Source organism: Pocillopora damicornis, chromosome 14, assembly GCF_964200805.1.
Source record: "Pocillopora damicornis chromosome 14, jaPocDami1.2, whole genome shotgun sequence".
Lineage (NCBI taxonomy): Eukaryota > Metazoa > Cnidaria > Anthozoa > Scleractinia > Pocilloporidae > Pocillopora > Pocillopora damicornis.
In genome coordinates, this window is record NC_142683.1 from 14,480,255 (window position 1) to 14,501,535 (window position 21,281).

The window sequence follows — 21,281 nt, forward strand, 5'->3', positions numbered from 1 at the left end:
GAAATGCCTAGTCAGCGCGGGCTCATGTTAATGACACGCTTCATCTCCTTGTGAGCTGACGCACACGATGTAAACACCGAAGGCTTTTCTCAAGAATTATCAGAAGAGGAAATACTAAGGATATAACCGTGGAGTAAATTGCTTTAGGAGAAACATACAAGCGGGAAAAAAAATAGAAAACTGCAATCGCAGGTAGGATCTAAGTGGGGAACTGGATAGCACCAGTGCGAGCTGTTAATTTAATTTTGTCAATTCTCTGACCTTTTTTCGGATAATATATTCATAATGCAAAGAAAAGAATCATGTTTATCACTTCATAGGGCTGTATAGTTTAGGGGAGTGCAGTTTACTATAGAAGACTGGCACTGGAGATCGGGGAAGAATAGCGGTCCCGCCGTAAAAACAGTTCGCTTTTCCCATTTCTGAGACCCAAAGACGCGCCTAGCCCTTTCTGGGCGATATTTGAGTCTGAAGATGCACTTAACTAACGAAAAGATAGAAAAAATATATGGAATGAGTTCGGCCAACAAATAGAGGACGGTAGTTCGTGTAGTGTGATCGTCCGGGTGACTGTAGTTCTGAAAAGAACTGTTGTTGGTGACTGACGTTTCGACTATCTGTGCGGTAGTCATCTTCAGAGTAGGACGGTAGAGAAAAGACAGTGTGAAACTGAGGCTGCTCCATGTATTTGGCTGCCCATAACCCTTTAACCCCCAGAAGTGATTAACAAGTAACCTCTCCTTAAAATATCTAAACATTATCCGGCAAACAGGTGATGAGAATATTCATACTTATCAGGTGGAAGTGGTTATCACGATATGACACCAAATTCTCGTAACTTATTTACAAGGAAATGTGTAGCAGCTAGATGGGAGAATTAACAATCAGATCTGGGGAGTTAAAGGATTAAGCTATGGAGCGATGTCGCCAAATTGGATCCACACCAAATGGGACAAAAGTAACCTTTATTAATCTTTTCATACAGATGAATTATCAATTGCCTTATTGAATTTGTCTGATTACCTTGCTAAAAGAAATGTATAGTGGTAAATGTTTTAGCAGAGAGCCAATGGGACATCAATAAATAACAAAGACTAATAGCAGCTGATAATATCTCATGCACAGTTGATTGATTGACCAAAATTGATGGCTTTTCATCCTTTTTGGGTCTCCAAAAACTAAAACGATCTGAAATTATCTCCAAATCGAGCAAAATAAAGATAGCGAAATCTAACGAGATTCGTGCGTCTCGGGCTTTTCGACGAAAAATGATCAAAATTAGTTTATCGCGAGAATCCGATGAAAATTCATCCAATTTTGAAGAAGCCTACTGTTTTGGGCGAATTGTCGGACTAAAATTTCGTGCAGAGGCAAATGTAACTTCGAACTTATGGGCAAAAAATCTCTCCAGCACTTCGCTAAGTCTCTGTTCACGGAGGAAATGCTCCGGCTAAGAAGGAGATTAGTCTGGCGGACTCAATCTCTTAATTAAATGCTTGATCTTCTCTTTTCTTAGTACAAAAAGGCATCAGGATCCTCGTGGAAATTCTCAGCGGCAGACTTCGTCTCTCCATCGTAATTGCTAGCACAGAAACCTGGTATGATAATTTTAGACCACGGCCGACTCGCCTTTGAAGAACGCTCGTTGATGTCTGGCGGACAAGTCTTGAGCCTCTTAAGCTGAGAACGATGTCTCTTTGCCATTTGTGAATAATTTGTCTTGAAGTTACAATAAAATTCTTCCACAAAAGTCCTCATTTCTTGGAGATGTTTGGTGTTTTCTCCATCTGGGTCACCTGTTCCACAAAACGAATAATATTTGCTGGAGAAGTAATATGATGAATGATACTTCCTTGGCCCTCTTCATACGCAGATATCTAACTGCAAACTTTTTTAGAGAACATTCTCAAAGTGAAACGAAAGAAGTAAATAGAAGAACGACACGAAGATGAAATATTTGGTAACTTTTTCAAATTGGTATTCTCCCTCTTATTTCATTCGAAAATCACGTTCAGTTTAGAAACACGCTCTTGAATAAAGACACCACCGGCTCACAGGAAAGACGAGCTTTAGAGACGCGGTGGTCGCCCTGAGAAGACTCTAAATTATGCACTAGTAACTATTCCCTCGCAACTGTTCGTACTGAGCCTATTACAAATGCTCGCACGGGGTTGCTTGGAAAGATGCTTCGGCTGAAAGCTGAAAGCCTCGCCTTTGGTTTGAAAAAGTAGCATTACTGCTTTTTGTATTTAATACTCACCGAGGTGTTCTTTCTTTCGCCCAGAAAACCATTGTATGAATTCCAATACGAGTCCCAGTAGAATTGCCAGCGACACGACTCCAGCCGCAGTGTACGTAAGATACCTGAACATGGTGTTCTTCGGATCAAACAAACCTGACGCAGTTTCCACACTTTCAGAGACGCGATCTTCCTACCGAAATGAAAAAAAAAAAAGGAAATTAATGTCGAAACGACGTAGTGATTTGGTGGGACGCTATGAGAGAAAAAGGATCGCGAAGAGGCTTGAAACAAATGGTAGCAGTAAGCCGGTCATTCGTTAGGTGATCTCATCATTCATCAGCTATCCAATCGGTTGGTCAGTCGTCGTTCGTTCGTTTATAGGGTTATTCGATTGTTCGGTTGTTCAGTAGTTCGTATGCTGGTTTGTTCGTAGGTCGGTTTATTCGTTTGTTCGTTCCGTCGTCGGTTCGTTCGTTTTTTCGGTCGTTCACGGTTCGTTCGTAAATTCGCTCGTTCGTTCGAGGTTCGTTTGTTTGTTCGCTCGTTCCAGGTCCTTAATCACAACTAACATACACGCAAAAGGCAAGATCAAAATGTTTTCACGTAAATTGCCTTTATGGCGTGGATAAACTTCCCAATGTGCTCAAACATCTCGGCCTTGTGACTCTGCATGTAGCTTTTAGAGCACTGCAGTAACCTGGTCGAGTTACCAGCCAAAACCACTCCGTAAGTAGACTCGTAGTCAAATATGGTGTGGATACGAATCCGAGGGTCTTTGAATTGATCTCTTTTAGTTCCAGCTTCGTAAGAGTCGATCAACATTCCCTGAACTTCTTTTTCGATTAGCGCCTCGTACACTTCGGAAAATGTTTCATAGGGATGTTCTGTAAGATAAATGCGGCACTACGTTTAATTTCGAGCATGGAAGGGCAAGAGATGAAAAAAAAAACAACAAAAAAAAAGAAATGTAGACTGAAAGGAGAACGAGGCGAGAGACGGAGGAGGAGGCTTCGTACTGATAAGGCCCATGTCTGCTACGGCTTACCGTTATCCACAATGGCATTTCTGGCCACAGCTAATCGGTATTCTGGAGTGTCATGAATTACTGCCACCTGTATGTAGTAACAAAATAAATGCATGTGATCAAAATTTTACGATAAATTGTTCATTATTCCCCATGGCTCTTACTCAGTCTTTTGCACGGCGCAGGTGGCTAACCCGGGTGGTTGCAAGGTATACTAACTTCGCTCTTAGAAAATTGTTCACATCTCGAACAGATACTGTCCGTGGACAAATATCCGTGTATATTTTGCGCTAAATGGAGGCTATTGTTTTTGTATACCGTATAACGCCTAAGAGTTAATGGGACGCTCCAGGTAACCAGTTTGAAATTGGCAAGGTTTTAATTTACGTTCACGGATCGGACGACCTGGCGATGGACATATGAAAAAGAGACGTGAAAGAGTAGAGTCAGTTGGGAAGAGCTAGGGGAAGGACTTGCAGCTTATATAAAAATATAATATATTATAAAAAATAGTTAAATTGCTCAAAAAAATCAAATCAGATATACCTTAGTTCCGTACAGAACAAGGTTGTTTTGAACTACGAAGAGTGAAACGGCAGAGGTTAGAGCACTGCTCAGTGTGCTCATCAAGACGAGTCCAATTAGGATCCAAACAATTGCGAACACCTTGGACCAGTAAGCTGACGGAACTTTGTCACCATATCTGTCATCGAAAAAAAATGAGGAGAGTTTTTTTCATTTTGCTGTGAGCTGCTGAGACGTGAATGAGGACAAAAGAAAATTCAATTCTCTACTGCGAGCAGTTTTCAATTGAATGTCGAAACACCACAACCGAAGCAATCCCAGTGACCAATCATGATCAGAGTTAAGGATTTCACTATCACAAGCCAGTAGGAACTTAACGTTAAAACGAGGAAACTGCTTGAGGCGTGGGAAAACGCGAATGATCAAGGAGCGATTTTTTTAAGTTTCGCCTCTGATTGGTTGAGAGATGGCGCGAGTTTTCTGGACTAGTCACATAGTAAAGTAAAACTAAAGCACGTTGGATTACTTTTAACAGTCAATTGAAAATTGCTCTAATTATTTCTGTTTTGCTTACCCTAATGTTGTCATGGAAATAAAGGCCCACCAAAACCCGTTTCCCGATCCACGCCAAAATGAGCGAGGAAACTCTTCTGGGTTGTACTTTGTGTCCTGAGGAGAGAAAATACCTTACAGCTTCAGAGAGCCTCAAAAAAATAAAGATATTGGCGAAACGATCAAAATAGTACCCTTAATTCATATATTTTAATGGATAAGTAACATTAATAGGACTGAATGGAGTCCAACCGAGTCTGTAATCATACGAGTGATTAACAAATCGGTCTACCGCGAAGCTGGAGTCTGATTTGTTAATCACAAGTATGATTATTGACGGAATTGGACGATAAAAAGTCCTGCTACTAAGCAATCATAACTATGAAAAAATTAGCCGCTAGTTAAACGTTTTTTGAAAAACAAAAACAACAACAACAAAAAACCCGGTAAATTCGGCGATTGTGCCCACGACCTGTACTCTTCACACAGACATGACGCGTTAACTGTCCGATCCCACTATCCAATCACAGGCAAGAGGCGTACACTATCCTTTAAGTTCTTAAATCTAGCTGGTAGTAGCCAATCATGTGCGAAAATTTTGTTAAAGTTTTGACTGAGACTGTAATCACTCTTGAGAACAGGGGAGTCAACTTTAATCGTATTTCAACTTAGATGAACCGTCTTGCTGACTCCTTAACTGCTCCGTTACCTATGTAATCACCAAAGAACATTTCTCACCAGAAACCATATAATAATCCCAGCTATAGCAGCAAGAAGCGATGATATGACACAGTAGGGCCAAGTTGCAAATACTTCACCCAGTAATCTTTGCGCCGGACTTCGACCGTCGGGTTCGATTATTATAAAGGCCACACCCGGAGATTCCACCAGAGGAATGTAGCGGTTATCAGAGCCGTAGTTTTCTTGCCACTTCCAACCATATACGGGAAAACTGGTGAAAAAAAATGGTAAAAATGAGCAAAGGGAGACAAGGCTTAAAGGTGCATCTTAATGGGGTCATGGCTTTTGCGGCAAACGGTCAAAATTTTGGCAAGTTAATGATTAACGGTGAGAAATTGTTTTAAACCGTTAACTTTTTTACGACTAACGGTTAACATTTTTCAATATAAACGCTCAACGGCTACATTTGTTGACCGTTTAACGGTTAACCCCACGGAGACCCTCTTAAAGCCTGAACCACATATGAATAAGGCCTTACTCCAAAGCTATCTTGTCCAACATGCGTAGCTGACGTTGTTACTATGTTTTGTTTGTTTGTTTGTTTTTTTAAGAGAAGAGCTATCACCATCGGACCTCGAGTCCGTTTGTCAAAGATCCCGAGCCCGTTTGTCGAGGGTTCCGGGCCCGTTTAGCGAGGATCCCGGTAACTCAACGGGCTCGCAAAGCAATTTTGTTTTTCGTTTAAGGTAGGGATTTCAAAATATTGGAAAATTATGCAAGAAAACTGTCAGCTAAAGAAACAAAATGGATTGGTTGGACTGTCAGAACCTGCTTCTCTGTTCTATAAACTTTGATTTAAAGATATGGCTTCCGGTCTGTTATGTTGTCAGTACCTTCGAGAAACGGGCCCCTGCACACGACGAAATCACATGTTTCCGTATTTCTGAAACGTGGCGGAAACATGCAACTCCATGTTTCCGTTATGTTTACGTCTTACGTCTACGTAAACGTTGTATACGCAACAACGGAAACGCGAGAAAACGTCACGAAACCGGTAACGGAAACACAGGTTATCCGTCGTGTTTCCGGAACGGTTTAACATGTTTAACAACGGATTCTTGCAATTTCGTCCTGTGCTGGGCCCTATGAACTACGTAAGTCTGTTAGCTGAGTCTTCTTGGCTAATCAAGGGAGCTTGTTTGATCGGCAGCCTCGATGCATTACCTACCTGAGGTCGTTGCGATCTTCAATCAAAAGCTTCATGTTTCTTTCGCTTTCCTGCTTAGCTTCACCATTGGTGCCGTTGTACATGAAGTCCACAAACGATTCTCCGTGAGATGCGCATGTCTGACAGCACGTGACTATAAGGTCATTGAGGATTTGAGGGAGCATCCCTGTCATGTTCTCAACACTAATGTTTCCAGTATGAGTTAATGGGAATTGGTTCACGTATGGCGGGAAGAGGCGATAATTGGTGGTCAGGCGCTTGTGACAGCGACAAGTATCTAGAAAAAAAATGAGGAGCAAAGTTTGAAAGCATTGCGGCGCGAGTGTCGTGACGTTCGAGCCCGCGAGCGAGGCGAACGGTTCGTGAGGGGTCTGGTGCGACAAATGAGAGCCCATGCCAGACGCTCGCGGACCTCTCGTAAACTTGCATGGCTCGTACCTCGAAAGGGCGTTGCCACTCGTGACACAGCGCCATTGGGAGGCTACTTAAATGCTAATAATACCCTAGCAGCAAAGCTGAAACATCGAGAGTACGTTCTTGCCGACCACGACTCTTCTCCCTAACCCTTTGGCAAATAAAAACATTAATTTCATGTGCCCCTTCAGTGGAAAGAATTTCAACTACTTTCCTGAACACAACTGTGGGGAAGACACCATACCTCCTGCGGTGATCGCACTCGGTCCATCCCCCATGCGGCTAAATCCGGACACTTTGATCTGGTAACGAGTATATGGATCCAATCCTTCAAGAACAATTTCAAAAGTATCTTTTCGAACAGTTATGTTGTAAGTTGGCTCTTCCCCCTCCTCAACTTCCTGGTCTCCAATCCTCACGGCCCTGTAGAAGACGCGGTAACCAAGCATTCTCCCCAGTATCAACTCGTCGTCAATTGGTCCCCACGTGACATTAACAGAGGTAGTTGTGGTGTAGTTGTACGCTGTTAAGTTCAGTGGCGTACTTTTAGTTCCTTCAAGTCAAAGAGAAGCTGAATTAACGGATTAAAAAAGGAAAATGCATACTTTTTAAAATGTAACAAGATTTAGGTGTAGGGGCCTCGCCCTTCAAAACGCAAAGCGCACGCTTAGTGCACAAAAACCAGGCTTGTGCATATCAATGAAGGCGGGGAGGGGGGGTTGGTAACTAAAATAAAGAACTTTTCTCTAGCTGTTTGATAGCCTATTCACACCAAAACTTAAACATGTTTTAAAGCTGTTTTGTTAAACAAGGATTAGATTTTTTTTTCATAGAAGCTGCTTAAACCGATGTTTACTGAATTCATATTTGGCACATTGAAAATACAAGTTAGTGAGTACTGGAAACCCCATGGAAAATTCAGTTTTTGTCTGTGTCGAATTTTCATTCAGTTTAACCCGGTTTAACTAAACATATTTTGTTGGCGTAAACATGATGGTGTATAAGACTCAATACCACGAAAACTACATTATTTTTGGCGGAACATATCCCTAATTTTACTCCTTCTTCTCCAAACACTCACCCAGGTTGTCCGGTAATGCCAGATCCAAAGTAGCATTCCCCTCACCCTTCCTTGTAAATGCGACGATCCCAATGGTGTAATTGGCAAAAGTATCCAGATCAAAAAGAAACGCGTATAGTATGTCAGCGGTTGTGTTTTCAACCCTCTCCCCTGCGACCCCATCCAGCCGCCGATACTTGACTCTGTATCCGAGAATTATTCCATTGTGGCAGTGCTCAGGGACTGGTTTCCACTTTGTTAGGAGTGAAGTCAGACCCGGGACATCGAATGTGACGTCTTGTGGTGGGAGACAAGGGACTGGAAGAGAAATCGGTTGAAAGCATGGATGTAATATAAAATAATATGGGTCAGGTCAGGTTGGGTCGCGCTAGGCCACCCCCGAGTTTTTCGCTCCTTCACCCCTATCGCGCTATTTAACACTGGACTCCAGGAACAGAGTAATAATATAATAAATCGTCTATCGCTTTTTTTTCTCTTATCATTTAAAACTGTCAATAGAAATAATTTTGTTTCAGCCACTGAATCATAATTAATGCAAATAAATACTTGATTGTTTTATGGCAATACCTCCTTCGTCCGTCCGCGCCATGTAAGGCTCACTGAATGGTCCCCGGCTGATTGTAAACGCGGCAACTTTAACATGGTAATGGGTCCAAATTCTGAGTCCTGTCAAGGTATGCTCAAAGGAATCATCTGAGGCCCTCTTTCTCCTTCTTTTGTCAGCACTAGCACCTGAGGTACTACTGGACATATTAACGTACTGAACATTACTTGGATCATCAACTAACCAATAGGCGACTACAAAACCTCTTATAACGCCATTACGGTCCTCATACGGGACTTGAGACCACGTGACTAGTAAACTCGTGGAGCTTTCGTTGTTGACGGCGGAGACTCCCGTGGGGGGAGAGGACGGGGCTGTAGAATTATAAAAATGATAACAATAATAATAATAATAATAATAACAATGATGACAATAATATTGTATATAAGTAAAACGCGATCTTGTCGTTGCAAGAATGTAGCGTCAGATAAGTATTTAAAATATAACCCCAGAGGTATGATCTAGGGAGGGGGATCTGAACCTCCTCCCTCGCCTAGAATCTTTCCCTCCCCCTGAATTTGCCAATGACTTTCCATTCCCCAAAAACCCGTAACAACTCATGAGCTACCTGCTTCTGCTGTTCGTATCTCTAAAGGGATACTGTACTCGCTGTCACCAGTGGTGTACATCAGAATTCGGATGCTATACAGAGTGTATTCATCAAGGTCAGACAAGGTCCATGAGAATTCTGTGGCTCGTTTTCTTCTCAGAGATCCTGACCCGGTTAGCTGTACGTTTAACTCGCTAAGTGGTATACGCCTATACTCGGCCGTGGAATTCCCTTTATCCTTTCTGCATAGATAAGAAACAAACAGGCAAACAAAAAAACTGATCAGAAAAGACTGGGAAAAAAATAAAGAGTAAGTTTCCAGAGAAACTGTGGTGCTGTGCTGTTGGAATAAGGGGAGGGGGATTGGCATCACAAGATCATTTTTTTTTCATCATCTGAGTTGATAATGTTAATTGGCAACCGTAAAGAGTTTCAAAAGGTGATGTTTCGAGCGTTAGCCCTTCGATATTCGGTCTGATGAACCTCAAGGTAGAGAGAGGTTTTGTAAGAACACAGTATGTTGCCTTAAATCCCATCAAACAGACCCATGCCCGTTCCGCCTTTGGTCTCGGAATGAAGCATGATAGAATCAGCCCTCCTTATCTAAGGCCCGATTTAATGCTCATTTGTAATATGACTGAGAAGTTTGCAATCGAATAAGCCAATAAAGTTCCTCTGCAGTGTACACTAAAAATCTCTTGCTGTGCGTTTCCTCCCAGCAAATCTAAGTTAATTAATCATACCTGTAATACATGATGGTAAATCCCCGTATAACCCCATTCCAGTCTTCCGCCGCTGGAATATCCCACTCTATCGTTGCTTCCCGCGGTTTGACATAAGCAAATCTGAGATTGCGAGGAGGGGAACTCGGAGCTAAGGAGTAAAATATGTTCATGGCTTAATTACCGCAATTAAAACTAAAGCACGTTATGAGGATCCATTTGATTATATAGTTCTGCAGCTCCCTTGTAAGGTTTTTTTTAAACGCATTAAGGGAAAGAAAGTCTCCTTTTGCGTCAAGTAGTGGCTGATGAGAACCCATAAACTAAGCTTTTTTCACTCTTAATTTGTGGATGATACGCGTCCTACATACTGCTAAGATCAGCAATTTATGTAGAAGTATGAAGTATGCAGGACGCGTGTCATATGAACTTCATAATAGGCCTCGCCCACCATAGAGTCTCTGTGACTCAGTAGTTGAGCATCGGTGCGCGGATTCCGAATGTCTGAGGTTCAATTCCTCATGGGGAAATCTTTCTCTATTTTCAAAGTTCTTTCAGCGATTTATCAACTGGAATAATTCTTTCAGTACTAAATGCCCGTCTAGCGAGGATGGCACATTAAAGTTGCAGAATATTTATCAGGCCATAGGTAATTTTCGTTTCGTTTCGTTTCACACTCCAAAGCAATCCGCAGCTTCTCCTTACACCATCAACAAATTACATGATACAACATTGTCTAATGCACCAACAGATTCTCGCAGTTATCGTTAAAAAAACCCTGCATTGCGCTGTGAGAATTTATCATTCAACGTGAGTGAGCACATACCGTCCTCCGCTGTCTTGCAATGAAAGGTATCACTTGCATTTCCTTTGCCATAGATGTTATAAGCAACAATGCTAAACTCGTACTCGGCGTATTTTTCAAGGTTTCCCACAGTAAAGACCGTCTTGTTTGCTTCTGTGACATCTACCTCATCAAACGTGTCATTGGAACCAGCTTTTCTGTAATATATATAGTAACCTGTTACAGCTCCGTCGGGGTCTGTGTGCGTGTTTGTAACGCCATCCCAAGACAGAACACAGCTTGTAGAAGTTTTGTTGCTCAGGCCTAAATTTTCAGGAACCCGATCCGGCGCTAAAAAGTGACAAAATTCGTCAATCATATCTGCTTCCACCAGTTACGATATTAACAATGCAAATAAACATTTATCAAAAGAGAGAACTTTGCTTCAGAATCCACGCTTCTAAGTTCCAAATGATACCATAACCAGACCAATTGAAAATGCGTTTACCGCTCTTATTCATTGTAATAGATTGCCATAAGATGGGAAAAAGAGAAACTTCTTTACATCGCTTCTATCTAGAATGAACGTTTGCTAAGTCACGTAGCTTAAACCATCACACTCCAACATCAGTTTGCCTAAATTATTCACCATACTGTTCTCTAGACATTTCCTAAGGCACTGAAAAGGAAAACTTGTATATCACCCAAGATGATGTTTGATTCAACAATATGACTGAAAGGAGAAATTAGATGCTAGTCACTCTTAAAGGTTTCGTCTGAGCAACTTACGCGGGAGAATTTTGCTGTCCGTGGAAACCACAACTGGTAGGCTTGCGTTACCGTCAGCCACTGTGAATGCTAACACCCGGATTTTATACTTTGAGTCGATCTCAAGCTCTCTTATTTCAGAAGACAATGTATCTGCATCAACAGTTATATTTTGATCTTCACTTTGTGAGTCGTTCAGATTCTTATAGATGATTCGATAACCACGCAAGACTCCGTATAGTGGCCCTGGTAGGGGACTCCACTTGACAAAGATACTGCGGGCGCTGGTGTTGTAATATTCGGTGATTTTCGGTGACGTGGTAGGAGCTGAGGTATTTGAAAACAGCAAAAAAAAAAGAGTGAGTAGGAGGAAGTATTAAAATATCTTTAATTAGCTCAAAAGTGACACTCTCATTCTTAATCTTCTTGATAGCCTTCTTTTCATCCCCCCCTGCTTTGTCCTTCATTCCTATAGAAAAAGTCGCTTTTAAAGGAGGGGATTATCATACCGTACTTGTACGCATTGACCAATTGTGGACAAAATTCCAGGCCCCAGTTGTGCGAAGGTTGGATAACACTATCCACTGAATAAAACTCTGTCCGGTGGATAACGCTATACATTTTGCTATCACTAATCCGCCGAATAGTTATTTATCTGTTGGATAGCGTTATCCGCCCTTTTGTACAACAGGGCCCAGAAGCCTAAGGACTAATAAAGAAATCTCTAGAGTCAACTGACACTTGTTCCTTTGCGTGACAATTTTAAAAGAGGCAAGTAACATCTTTTTCATACACGTTTAGACCTCCACCTTCGAGCTAGATGAAAAAAAAAAAAACCTGCTGTCCCATTGAACCAGTCTCTTTCGGCAGTGACCTTTGTCCCGATAACATATCGATATTAAATCACAGCAGTTCGCACCAAATATTCTTCATTTTGCGATTTCACTTTTGATGAAATCATTTCTCTCATCGTATTTTCTAATACAAACAAAATTCTTCCTTGTATATATAATTTACAGGCTAAATCCTTTGTATTTAACTTCTGCGTTTGTATTTTCAATCTGAGATTTGTAATCTTATTTCTGTGCTCGGATTGCAATACAATGATGGCATGCGCTCGAGTGAAGGTTTGATCGCCAGCGCACGGATTACACAGCCTTAAGGATAATACGAATGGTTTCGATAGTAATGATTGAAAAGGAAACAAAATATTCCTTACCGAGTTCTCCAGAGGTGACAAAGATAGGCTCGCTGTAGTTACCATAGGTAACAGTTTTGGCGGCCATCTTTATGGTGTAATTCGAGAAAGGCTGCAATCCGAGTAGCTCTTTACACATAACTTCAATTCCCGCTTGCACATAAATTGGTAAGATGTTACTATCCTCCGTCGAGTATTCTATGCGGTACTCTCTAACGATACCGTTTCTTCCTGACTCGGGGACTGGATCCCATGAGACCATGATGCTATGCGCACTTGTGCTGTATCCTTTGATGTTTTGTGGAGGCAAAGTGGGTGCTAAGAGAGGTAAAAGAAGATAATATCGAAATAGTTTATTCACGCGAATTGTAGTAGATAAGTTTTGTGAAAAACCTTACAACGAGTGTAAGCTCTCGGGATTCATGAACAAAAGTGTTGTCTCGCCCGGCCGAGCGTCGCACCGATGTAACATATATTAAGTCATATTACGTCACGACAAAGATAATGACTGCGGTATCAAACAAAAGTTCTTTCTTACTTTCTGCAGCGCCCGTTGGTAGTCAGATCGGAAACAAATATCCCTGAAATAAACAAATAACTAATAAAATAAATGAATGCAGCATTCCCACCTTACCTGTTTCGTTCGTGAGACATTCAACCGCTTCACTAAAATTCCCCTTGCCAATGTTATTGTGCACAGCCACTTTAATATTGTATGAGGTAAATGAATGTAGCGAGTTGATCTTCACTCTGGGAGAACTGTGGCACACAAGCGCTACTATGGAGAGTTCGTCAGCCGATGATTGGTCAGCGGAGTCATTTTTTACCACGTAAACTTCATAACTGAACAGTTCACCGTTGACAAACTGTTTAGGTATATCATTCCAGGCCACTTCGCAGCTGGTCGGCGTGGCAGATTCAACTGAGAGACCCGTGGGGCTAGCTGATGGCTCTGTCAAGGTAAGGATAAGATATTACTCATATCTAACAATCCATAATTTCTCAAGGATTTCGGAGGCGTAGTGTCTCAGAGAGTTAACGCACTAAGATGTAAGTCGAAATTATTCGGCTCAGGTCGTAGAAATTCATGGTTTCCGTGCTTTTAGGCAAAAAAAAAAAAACACTCGACTCTCACGGTACCCTCGAATTCTTAGGAAAACCAATAAAAAAATTTGGCGACAACCCTCGATGTTCTCCTTTTCAGGCAATAAACGGTAAAATTTACCGCCTGTAGAACCTCTCATTAACGTTTAAAAGTGATTGGAATTCTTGAAAATTCAACAGGTAAAAGGATTCCTTTACCGGTTTGAAAATTTATTTTACCTGTCATGCGTAAAATAAGGGAGAACACTTCAACCCTGCATCATTTTTTGCCAATATTATCGAGGAAATAACTAAACCGATAGAAGAAAATTTAATACTAAGTTTGGTGTGAGACTTCGTCGAGGAGGTTATTTAACACTATTCATTAAGCCTTAGGCGAACTTCGCTTATTATTATTATGGTTTTTTTTTTTAATTTTTCTTTTTGCACTATTGTTGTAAAGAGCCACGGACATTTTTTTATTGGAGGTGTGCACTTTGGAAGCATTCCACTATTTTTATATTTATTAAGGCTTCGTAACAGCACGAAGATATCACTTTGATTAACTGCGCGATGCTTTTGAAGTTCACTTTCTTTTAAACTATTTTTTAATGAAAACAAAACATGTTTCGGATGAAACATCATCCATCGTCAGTTGTATAATGAGAAATCAAATGAAATTATGCCAAAAAATAATACAACATAGTGAGATGTTAACAAGAGTAACAAAAAAAGTGAAACTATTTAAGCTACGAAGGGAGACTAATTAGTATGAAAGGGATAAATTAAGATGTTTGACCTGGGAGTTTAAAGACGGCTGCTCCCAAAGGATGTGCATGGCTTCCTTAATTTTCAATTGGAAGCTTGTGGAAGCAGAGTCCAGAATCTTAAAACAATATCTGTTATACTGTCTATTATAGTATAAATAATATTTACTATTTACGAAAAGATATTTGTTTAAAAGTTATCGAAAGAGTTACTTACTATCCCCCATGGTAAAACATTCGACTGGGCTGCTGTAATTTCCAGTGCCTTTTGAAGTAAGTTCGGCTAATTTAATCGAGTAGTTGGTGTAAGGTTTTAGACCACTGAGAACAAAGTTTGTTTTATTGGAGCTTGTTGTAACATTTGAAGGATTCGTGGAGTGATTCAAAGACGTGTACTCAATCCTATACCCCAGTAACACAACTTTACGTTGGTAGATGGGAATTGGAGTCCAGTGAAATGAACAGGAGGTGGGTTCGAGTGAAACCATATTGTGAATCACTGGACTTTCAACAGGAACTGAAGAAAAAGAAACGAAGAGAAGAATATTTAGTTTTCAAAATGCGTACTACATTGTGCATTTTGTTCATATCAAATGCAGAATATTTCGTTCCCTTGTGCTTCTACTTCATCGGCAAGTTTGATCGGGGAAAAAATATGTTTAGTTACACTATGATATGTATGGGTCAATTGACTATCAGGGTAAGGTGCTTGCAAAAGAGTGGAAATACACCTTCTTACGTTCGACTCCTAACACCACCTCCAAACAAACCATGAAATCTAAAACTCTCCGTTGTTTTATGGATACCGAATGGTTTTAGAACCTTTTTTGTCGGAGTATTGTGAAACTTGAACCAAAGGCCAATCAGAATAACGAAAAAAAACTACAAGGAGCCGATGGGAATCCAAGTTCTTACCGTCCCCGAGAGCAGGCCGCGATTGGATCAGATGTTGAATGGTGGGGAGGACTGGGAGCTACAAGTCATCCAATTAAAGGAAGACCCGAACTTTGATTCAGTCTGGCTGATCAAAGAGTGCAGAGAAGTGAAAAGCAATCCTAGATTTGTTTGGATGAAGCTTTAAGAAGCTAAGCAACTGCGCACCTACCCCTCCCCTAACTCAACACTAATCCTGAATTGTTGACTGTTGTTGTTTTATGGAGGGGTAGATCCGCAGTTGCTTTGATAGCAATATTGATCCATAACTTTCGACCCTCATTCATAGATTTTTATAGACTCACGGTCTTCATCTGTCAACAAGCACACAGCACGGCTGTTAGGACTATCAGCCACAGTGAACACTGTAATCCACAGACAGTAATTGGTGTACGGCTGTAAACCCTTAATGTCATAAGTAGTCAATCCTGCATGGAAAACCGTCTCATTCCTCAACGCCATCTCCCTTACGACATAGTTCGTTATATTGTCACCGTACTTAGTTTCATATACAGTTTGGCTGATAATATCTTCAGCTTTGGTGAAGAAGATCCGGTGTCCCCGCACTAACCCCGGGGTATGTTCCGAATGACTCGAAGGGTCCCAGGATATCCTGATGCTAATGGGACTGGTGGCAGACGCGACTACGTTGACCACGGGCCAGGGAGGAGCTAAATGAGGAGAAAATTAGACATATTTTAAGGCTCATATTCAAAAGAACGCGAAAAGCAGTAGGAAATAGTACATGAATGGATGGAGGCAGTGTGGCCGAATGGTTGGTTGAAGGCCCTCCACCCGGCTGCTCACAGGATTTGTTCTCTGTTACACCGAGTTCAATTCCTTGGCTGCACTTTGTGTATAGCCAACTTCTCTGCCTTCTACAAGTTGGGGTTTCTGTTTATTTATCACGTTAATCAGTTTTCGATTTGTTGTAATTTAATGGCCACGAGTTTATTAGTCTGTAAGTGTTTAGTGTTACCCTCAATAAATAAAGTCTTATTATCATCATTATTTTTAGTATTCCAATAGGGAACAACGGATTGGATAAGAACTCTGGGGAACGATGGCTGATCTTTGTTTTCCAACGCTTCACTCGATTTTAAAAAAGCAACACAATTCGATCGCATTTTTCGCAATTTGGAGGGCGTTAACAAGCAAAGGCTTCCCAAGTATATTTTAATTAGGGAAGAAATACTTGCTTCACATATTCAATAATGACAACATATGGCCTTTCTTGCAATTTGGAGGGCGTTAACTAGAAAATGCGTCACACGTATATTTTGATTTCGGAAGAATATTGTTGTCATGACATATTGTTGTCATGACATATTGTTGTCATGACAACATATGGCTTTTCTCGGAACTCACGAAGTAAAGTTTTCCCAATATTTTGATTAACGTATCTAGGAAAAGTCAACATGTTCTCTAATCGTTTTTTCTGGTCCACAGACAGTTCGAGATAAATTTTTACTATATAGTTGATTGACTTTTTTTTCAGTGAGTAAAATGGACGAGCAATTTAAGAGTAAGGTCTGGAAATTCAAGCATTTCACATGGTGGTGGTGTGGTGGCCTTATGGTTAATGTGCTCGAGCCCTGGCCGGAGTCTCTGTTGTGTTCTTAGGCAAGACACTTTACTCTCACAGTGTTTCTCTGCACCCAGGTGTAGAAATGGGTAACAGCAAATATGCTGGGGGTAACCCTGCGATAGATTAGCATCCCATCCAGGGGGGAGTAGCAATACTCCTAGCCGCTTCATGCTTATGAGCCACGTGGGCTTGTATAAAGGCTTTACATATCGTTGCTTGACTTTTTTTCAGTGAATAAAATGGACGAGCAATTTAAGAATAAGGTCAAATTCAAGCATTTCACATGCTTACGTACCTGTTTCGTTTGTGGCTATGGTTATACTAGCGCTTATTCCTTCACCCTCAAGACTAACTGTTGATACATTTACAGTGTATTTTGTGTAAGCTTCCAGATGTGTAATGTTTAAGTTGGGAGAAAGCCCTTTCGTATCATCGACCTTTATTCTTGTCCACTGGTCACTGACTGTTGATGTTTCTTTGTAGTCAACCACATAACCAACTAATATGCCAGGAATGTCTTCATCGGATGGTGTATTCCAGGACACCTCGACTGAGTGTGGACCAGTAGCTAGAGCCTTTAATCCGGAGACTGGGGTACTTGGAACTAACAAGCGTCAGCATTACAATAAAAGAGACTTAAGTAATGTAATTTTCATTTAGAAGCTAAAGAGCTAAAACAGTAACAGAAAAAAAAATTGTAACAGAAAAAATATCCATGAAGGTATCAGTCGAAACACGCTAATACTAAACAGCAAACGGATAGAAGGAGCGGATGAAAAGAAAAAATAAAAGAGAGGATGGAAGGAAAAGTAGAGAGACAAACAGATATACAGATAGTCAGACAGGCTGACAGACAGACAGAGGCCGACAGACTGACATACAGACAGACAGACAGACAGACAGACAGATAGACAGGCTGACAGACTGAGAGATTGACAGAGCGACAGAATGACAAACAGATAGTTAGACCGGCAGATTGACCGATGGAGTGACGGACAGCCGGACAGATAGAGATTGACTGATTGACAAACAGATGGACTTCAGGCTAATAAATTTATATGGAAAACTGAAATCAAATTGCGTAGTAAATTCAGAAAAAAGTATTGGCCTTTCGTTAGCTGTTATGGTTGATTCAATTTGACAAACATTCATTTAGGTACCAATAATACCAAGAGACATAAAGACCACGAAGGGACATGCACACACTTGAAAATTCATCGTAAAGTCGACATAACAAACCGTTGTCATTTCTACTTCTGAGGAGTACGATTCCAGAGACATTAAATAGGTTTGCGCGAGGAATCCAATTATCCAATAGGAAACCAAGCTGTTTGTATCCTGCACTGTCATAATGAAGGGTCAAGTTACATGTCACCAGTCCACCATCGTCCCTGCAGAAAGAAAAATTTTCTCAGCTAACAACTCACAGACTTCTTTATTTACAAATGAAACGTTTTTGATCAGTAATAGCTAAAAAGTGTTCATAAATAGTGAGGTAGAATCTTCCATCTTGCAACGGACCAGGGCAGTTCTAATTGGTCGTTCGACTCCTCTTGTTCTTTAATTTTGAGTAGTTCTAGAGCGCACTCTCGATTTGATAATTTCATATATTGACCTTTTAGATGTATAACTATCTCGGATTATCGAATACTATGGGCTTTGCAGTCCTTGTCTTAAGAGAAATAATAAGTGATGATTAATTCCAAGGAGGTTTCTCGAAGCTAAGTCCTTCATTCCTGTAGATGCCTAATTCCGAGATAATAAACAATCCAGAAACACACGTGGTACGTGCAAAATTGTCGGTAGGAAACCAGATAACTGAGTCTAAAAATGTTCTCATGTATTCGTATAAGTAACCAACAGCCTACCAGCATCCTGATAAAAATATGTTTTCTGAAGTTATGTTAACTTCTTGCATGCTCGAATAGAAGGTAACGATCTGAAAAAAGAGAGGATGTCAATGGATTATTTTATCTTTTCGTGAAAAAGGACGGAACTCAGTGGAAGTCTGCTAACTAACATCCATCCACAGATAATAAAAAAGGTAAAAATTTAAATAATAAATGATTGATATAAAACAAAAACAAGGGAAAATTAAATTTTCAGAAAATTTCAACTAGCTCAATGATCTTAAGACTAGGGCCCCTCCGGCACAGGCCTAGAGGTGCTTAAAAGTCCCAAGTGCGGTTATGGTGTTGTCATTATGTTTTCATAGTTCCAGTAACAAACCTCTTTCCTTAAGACTTGAAAAAGCGCTGAAAAATTTTTAGATTCTGGATCATGGAAATCATCACTCCAGGAGATCTCGGTAGACTGAAGTGACAACTCAACATGAAGTTTTTCGGGACCTTTAAACGACGAAAGGGCATTCAAACAACAATCAGCACATAAAATTATTTATGTATGACAAATACCAAAGAAGATCGAACGATGGCACTAGATCATGATAAGCAAGACCCTAACATTTGAGAACGAGTTCGACAAGAGTTAGGTTTTCAATCAAGTTCCCATCAAAATACTAAGAAAATATATACGCCGATCTTCTAGTTGACGTTTTACAGATTTAACGGAGAGCAAGACTTTTAAATACTACTTTCTCAATGGATCCGCTGTGAGCCATTGAGGCCTATCTGCTTTTTACTTTTTTTTTAAATCGACATTTCCCTTAGATACCTCTATATGTGTTGTAAATTTTCACAAATCTGTCTTTCTCAAGAGACATGCTCCAAATTGCAATCTCGTCAAACGAGGCACTGGGGAAAGATCCAGCACCAATCGTGAGCGATGGACCGTTTGCGGAAGGAGTACTGCATGGGTCACACACTTTCCGACTGACAACTGTTTCCCCATTCCTAATGGTTAACATCGATTTGTTGTTAATATAAATTTTAATATTACGGCTTAAGTATACTTGAGATCTTTTTCCAATAACGTTTCCCATGAAAAATTTTGGCAACGTCTTCCTTTTAAGATTATTTGTCCAGAACCTGAGGAAATTAAATTGTCACAGCTTCTCCTCCAGAAGCATTCTTTGCCTACGCACGTATCCGGTAGTCCGGCACATTCCATTCCGAATAACAGGACTCGATCTATTCTTAAACCTGTACAAAAGAAAGACTTACTTTTGGATGTTAAGAGATTTTTCCTTACTCTCCCAGGAGAAACCCAGATGTGTCCAAAATCCCTTTGCAACTGAAAATCTGTAAGAAGCCCCCAATGAGCTTGTGCTAATAGAGAGTCCGACTAGCTTTGATTTCGCTTCGTAAAATAATTGTGCCACTGTAAACCCGTTATCTAGAGAGAAGAACAACAAGTTTGCGCGTGCATATACATTCTGGAAGATTTTTGTAATCCCTTGCAAAACAACATTGAATCCAACAAGGACCCAGTCCTCTTCGTTACGAATATATTTTAAGATACTGAGTTATATTTAGTACCGATTCTTACAAAAAGTGAAAAGAAAAAAGGTGCTTTGAACTTCAACGAGCTACTGTCATCTTCAACTTACCGAAATGCAGGAAGGTCTCATTGTCGCCGTTCTCCCTAGGATAATACTTCATCCACATAGAAATACTAAAATCTTCGGAACACTTCCGTATTTGACAAAAGGTGCCATGATTTCCGAGGTCGACCCATCCACTCACACCGTCTAGCTGTATGGCCTGGCCACTAAGACCCTTAGCGACTAGGCTCACCGTACCGTGCGCCTCTCCCCAACCCAGTCTTGCGCGGTCCTTTAAATCTTCGACAGAGTCCAAAGCCCAGTAGGACATAGCATCGTGGTAGAGATTGATAATCTTTTTCGGATCACCTGTTCAAAGTCATGGGCACAAAAGGAAATCTTCTTCTTGATGATATCCTTGCGTTATTGATTTGATCTTTCTTAAGATATCTCATGGTGTAAACATGTTTGAAACCTTGCAAAAACTACACCATTCTAAAATGGGCCTTTTTAATTTAGTAGCGAGCTAATAAAAATAACAGATCAATGTATATAGGAATGGCACCCAGGAGAAGCAATACTGCCCGTCGCTTGAAGATAGAATTTCGCAATTCACGCGCGCAAATGGCTGCTGCTAATCGATCACTTTCCAGAATTTTTGTATAGTTTTGATCATCAGTAAAAATCAATGAATGTAATAAGAGACCCACGTGAAAAACGTCGTAGCGATGAAACGTTATGCTGTTTTCTACAATAAAATTCCTCACCTTCCAAACACCACTCCACATTGCGCTCTGTCCAATCACAAACACACTTGGTAGTAATTTCATCACAGTTTCCCTCGTAGTGGTTGCATGGCTCTTTGCACAAACTGTCTGGTTTTCAGAAAATATTGATTGAAATCTCTATAAAATAGCTACTCTCGGAAAATGCAGATGCATTTCTACAGCGACAAGAAAAAATTAACCTAACTCCCAATATATAGGAAGAATTTTGTTTTTATCAACCAAGTTTACAATACAAGCTGACCTAAATAAAGAGTTTTTTCTGTTTTCTTTTTCTTCAAAAAGCAAAAAAAAAAAAAAAGCCCTGCAA

The 21,281-nt window shown here is 40.6% G+C and overlaps 1 protein-coding gene and 1 long non-coding RNA gene across 2 annotated transcripts in view; one reads left to right on the forward strand and one right to left on the reverse strand.

Annotated features, from left to right (window-relative positions):
• The first annotated feature begins 29 nt into the window (after positions 1-29).
• On the forward strand, positions 30-1,757 carry LOC149034624 (uncharacterized). Its single transcript, XR_016182902.1, has 2 exons — positions 30-192; positions 1,517-1,757. It is a non-coding gene; the product is annotated as an uncharacterized LOC149034624 (long non-coding RNA).
• The window catches only part of LOC113670143 (uncharacterized), a 34,110-nt gene continuing 13,777 nt past the window's right edge, over positions 949-21,281 (reverse strand). Inside the window, exons 16-42 of the mRNA XM_027186235.2 lie at positions 20,954-21,061; positions 20,253-20,555; positions 19,867-20,038; positions 19,418-19,596; positions 18,974-19,092; positions 18,613-18,683; positions 17,984-18,135; positions 17,040-17,348; positions 15,462-15,827; positions 14,441-14,740; positions 13,008-13,325; positions 12,395-12,691; positions 11,197-11,502; positions 10,450-10,758; positions 9,645-9,774; positions 8,920-9,143; positions 8,315-8,665; positions 7,748-8,044; positions 6,911-7,219; positions 6,253-6,529; positions 5,082-5,295; positions 4,366-4,460; positions 3,813-3,969; positions 3,288-3,354; positions 2,855-3,126; positions 2,261-2,432; positions 949-1,796 (exon numbers count right to left, since the gene is read on the reverse strand). Of these exons, the coding sequence (XP_027042036.2) occupies positions 1,513-1,796; positions 2,261-2,432; positions 2,855-3,126; positions 3,288-3,354; positions 3,813-3,969; positions 4,366-4,460; positions 5,082-5,295; positions 6,253-6,529; positions 6,911-7,219; positions 7,748-8,044; positions 8,315-8,665; positions 8,920-9,143; positions 9,645-9,774; positions 10,450-10,758; positions 11,197-11,502; positions 12,395-12,691; positions 13,008-13,325; positions 14,441-14,740; positions 15,462-15,827; positions 17,040-17,348; positions 17,984-18,135; positions 18,613-18,683; positions 18,974-19,092; positions 19,418-19,596; positions 19,867-20,038; positions 20,253-20,555; positions 20,954-21,061 (6,158 nt within the window). The 3' untranslated portion in view covers positions 949-1,512. The remainder of the gene's footprint in view (positions 1,797-2,260; positions 2,433-2,854; positions 3,127-3,287; positions 3,355-3,812; positions 3,970-4,365; positions 4,461-5,081; positions 5,296-6,252; positions 6,530-6,910; positions 7,220-7,747; positions 8,045-8,314; positions 8,666-8,919; positions 9,144-9,644; positions 9,775-10,449; positions 10,759-11,196; positions 11,503-12,394; positions 12,692-13,007; positions 13,326-14,440; positions 14,741-15,461; positions 15,828-17,039; positions 17,349-17,983; positions 18,136-18,612; positions 18,684-18,973; positions 19,093-19,417; positions 19,597-19,866; positions 20,039-20,252; positions 20,556-20,953; positions 21,062-21,281) is intronic.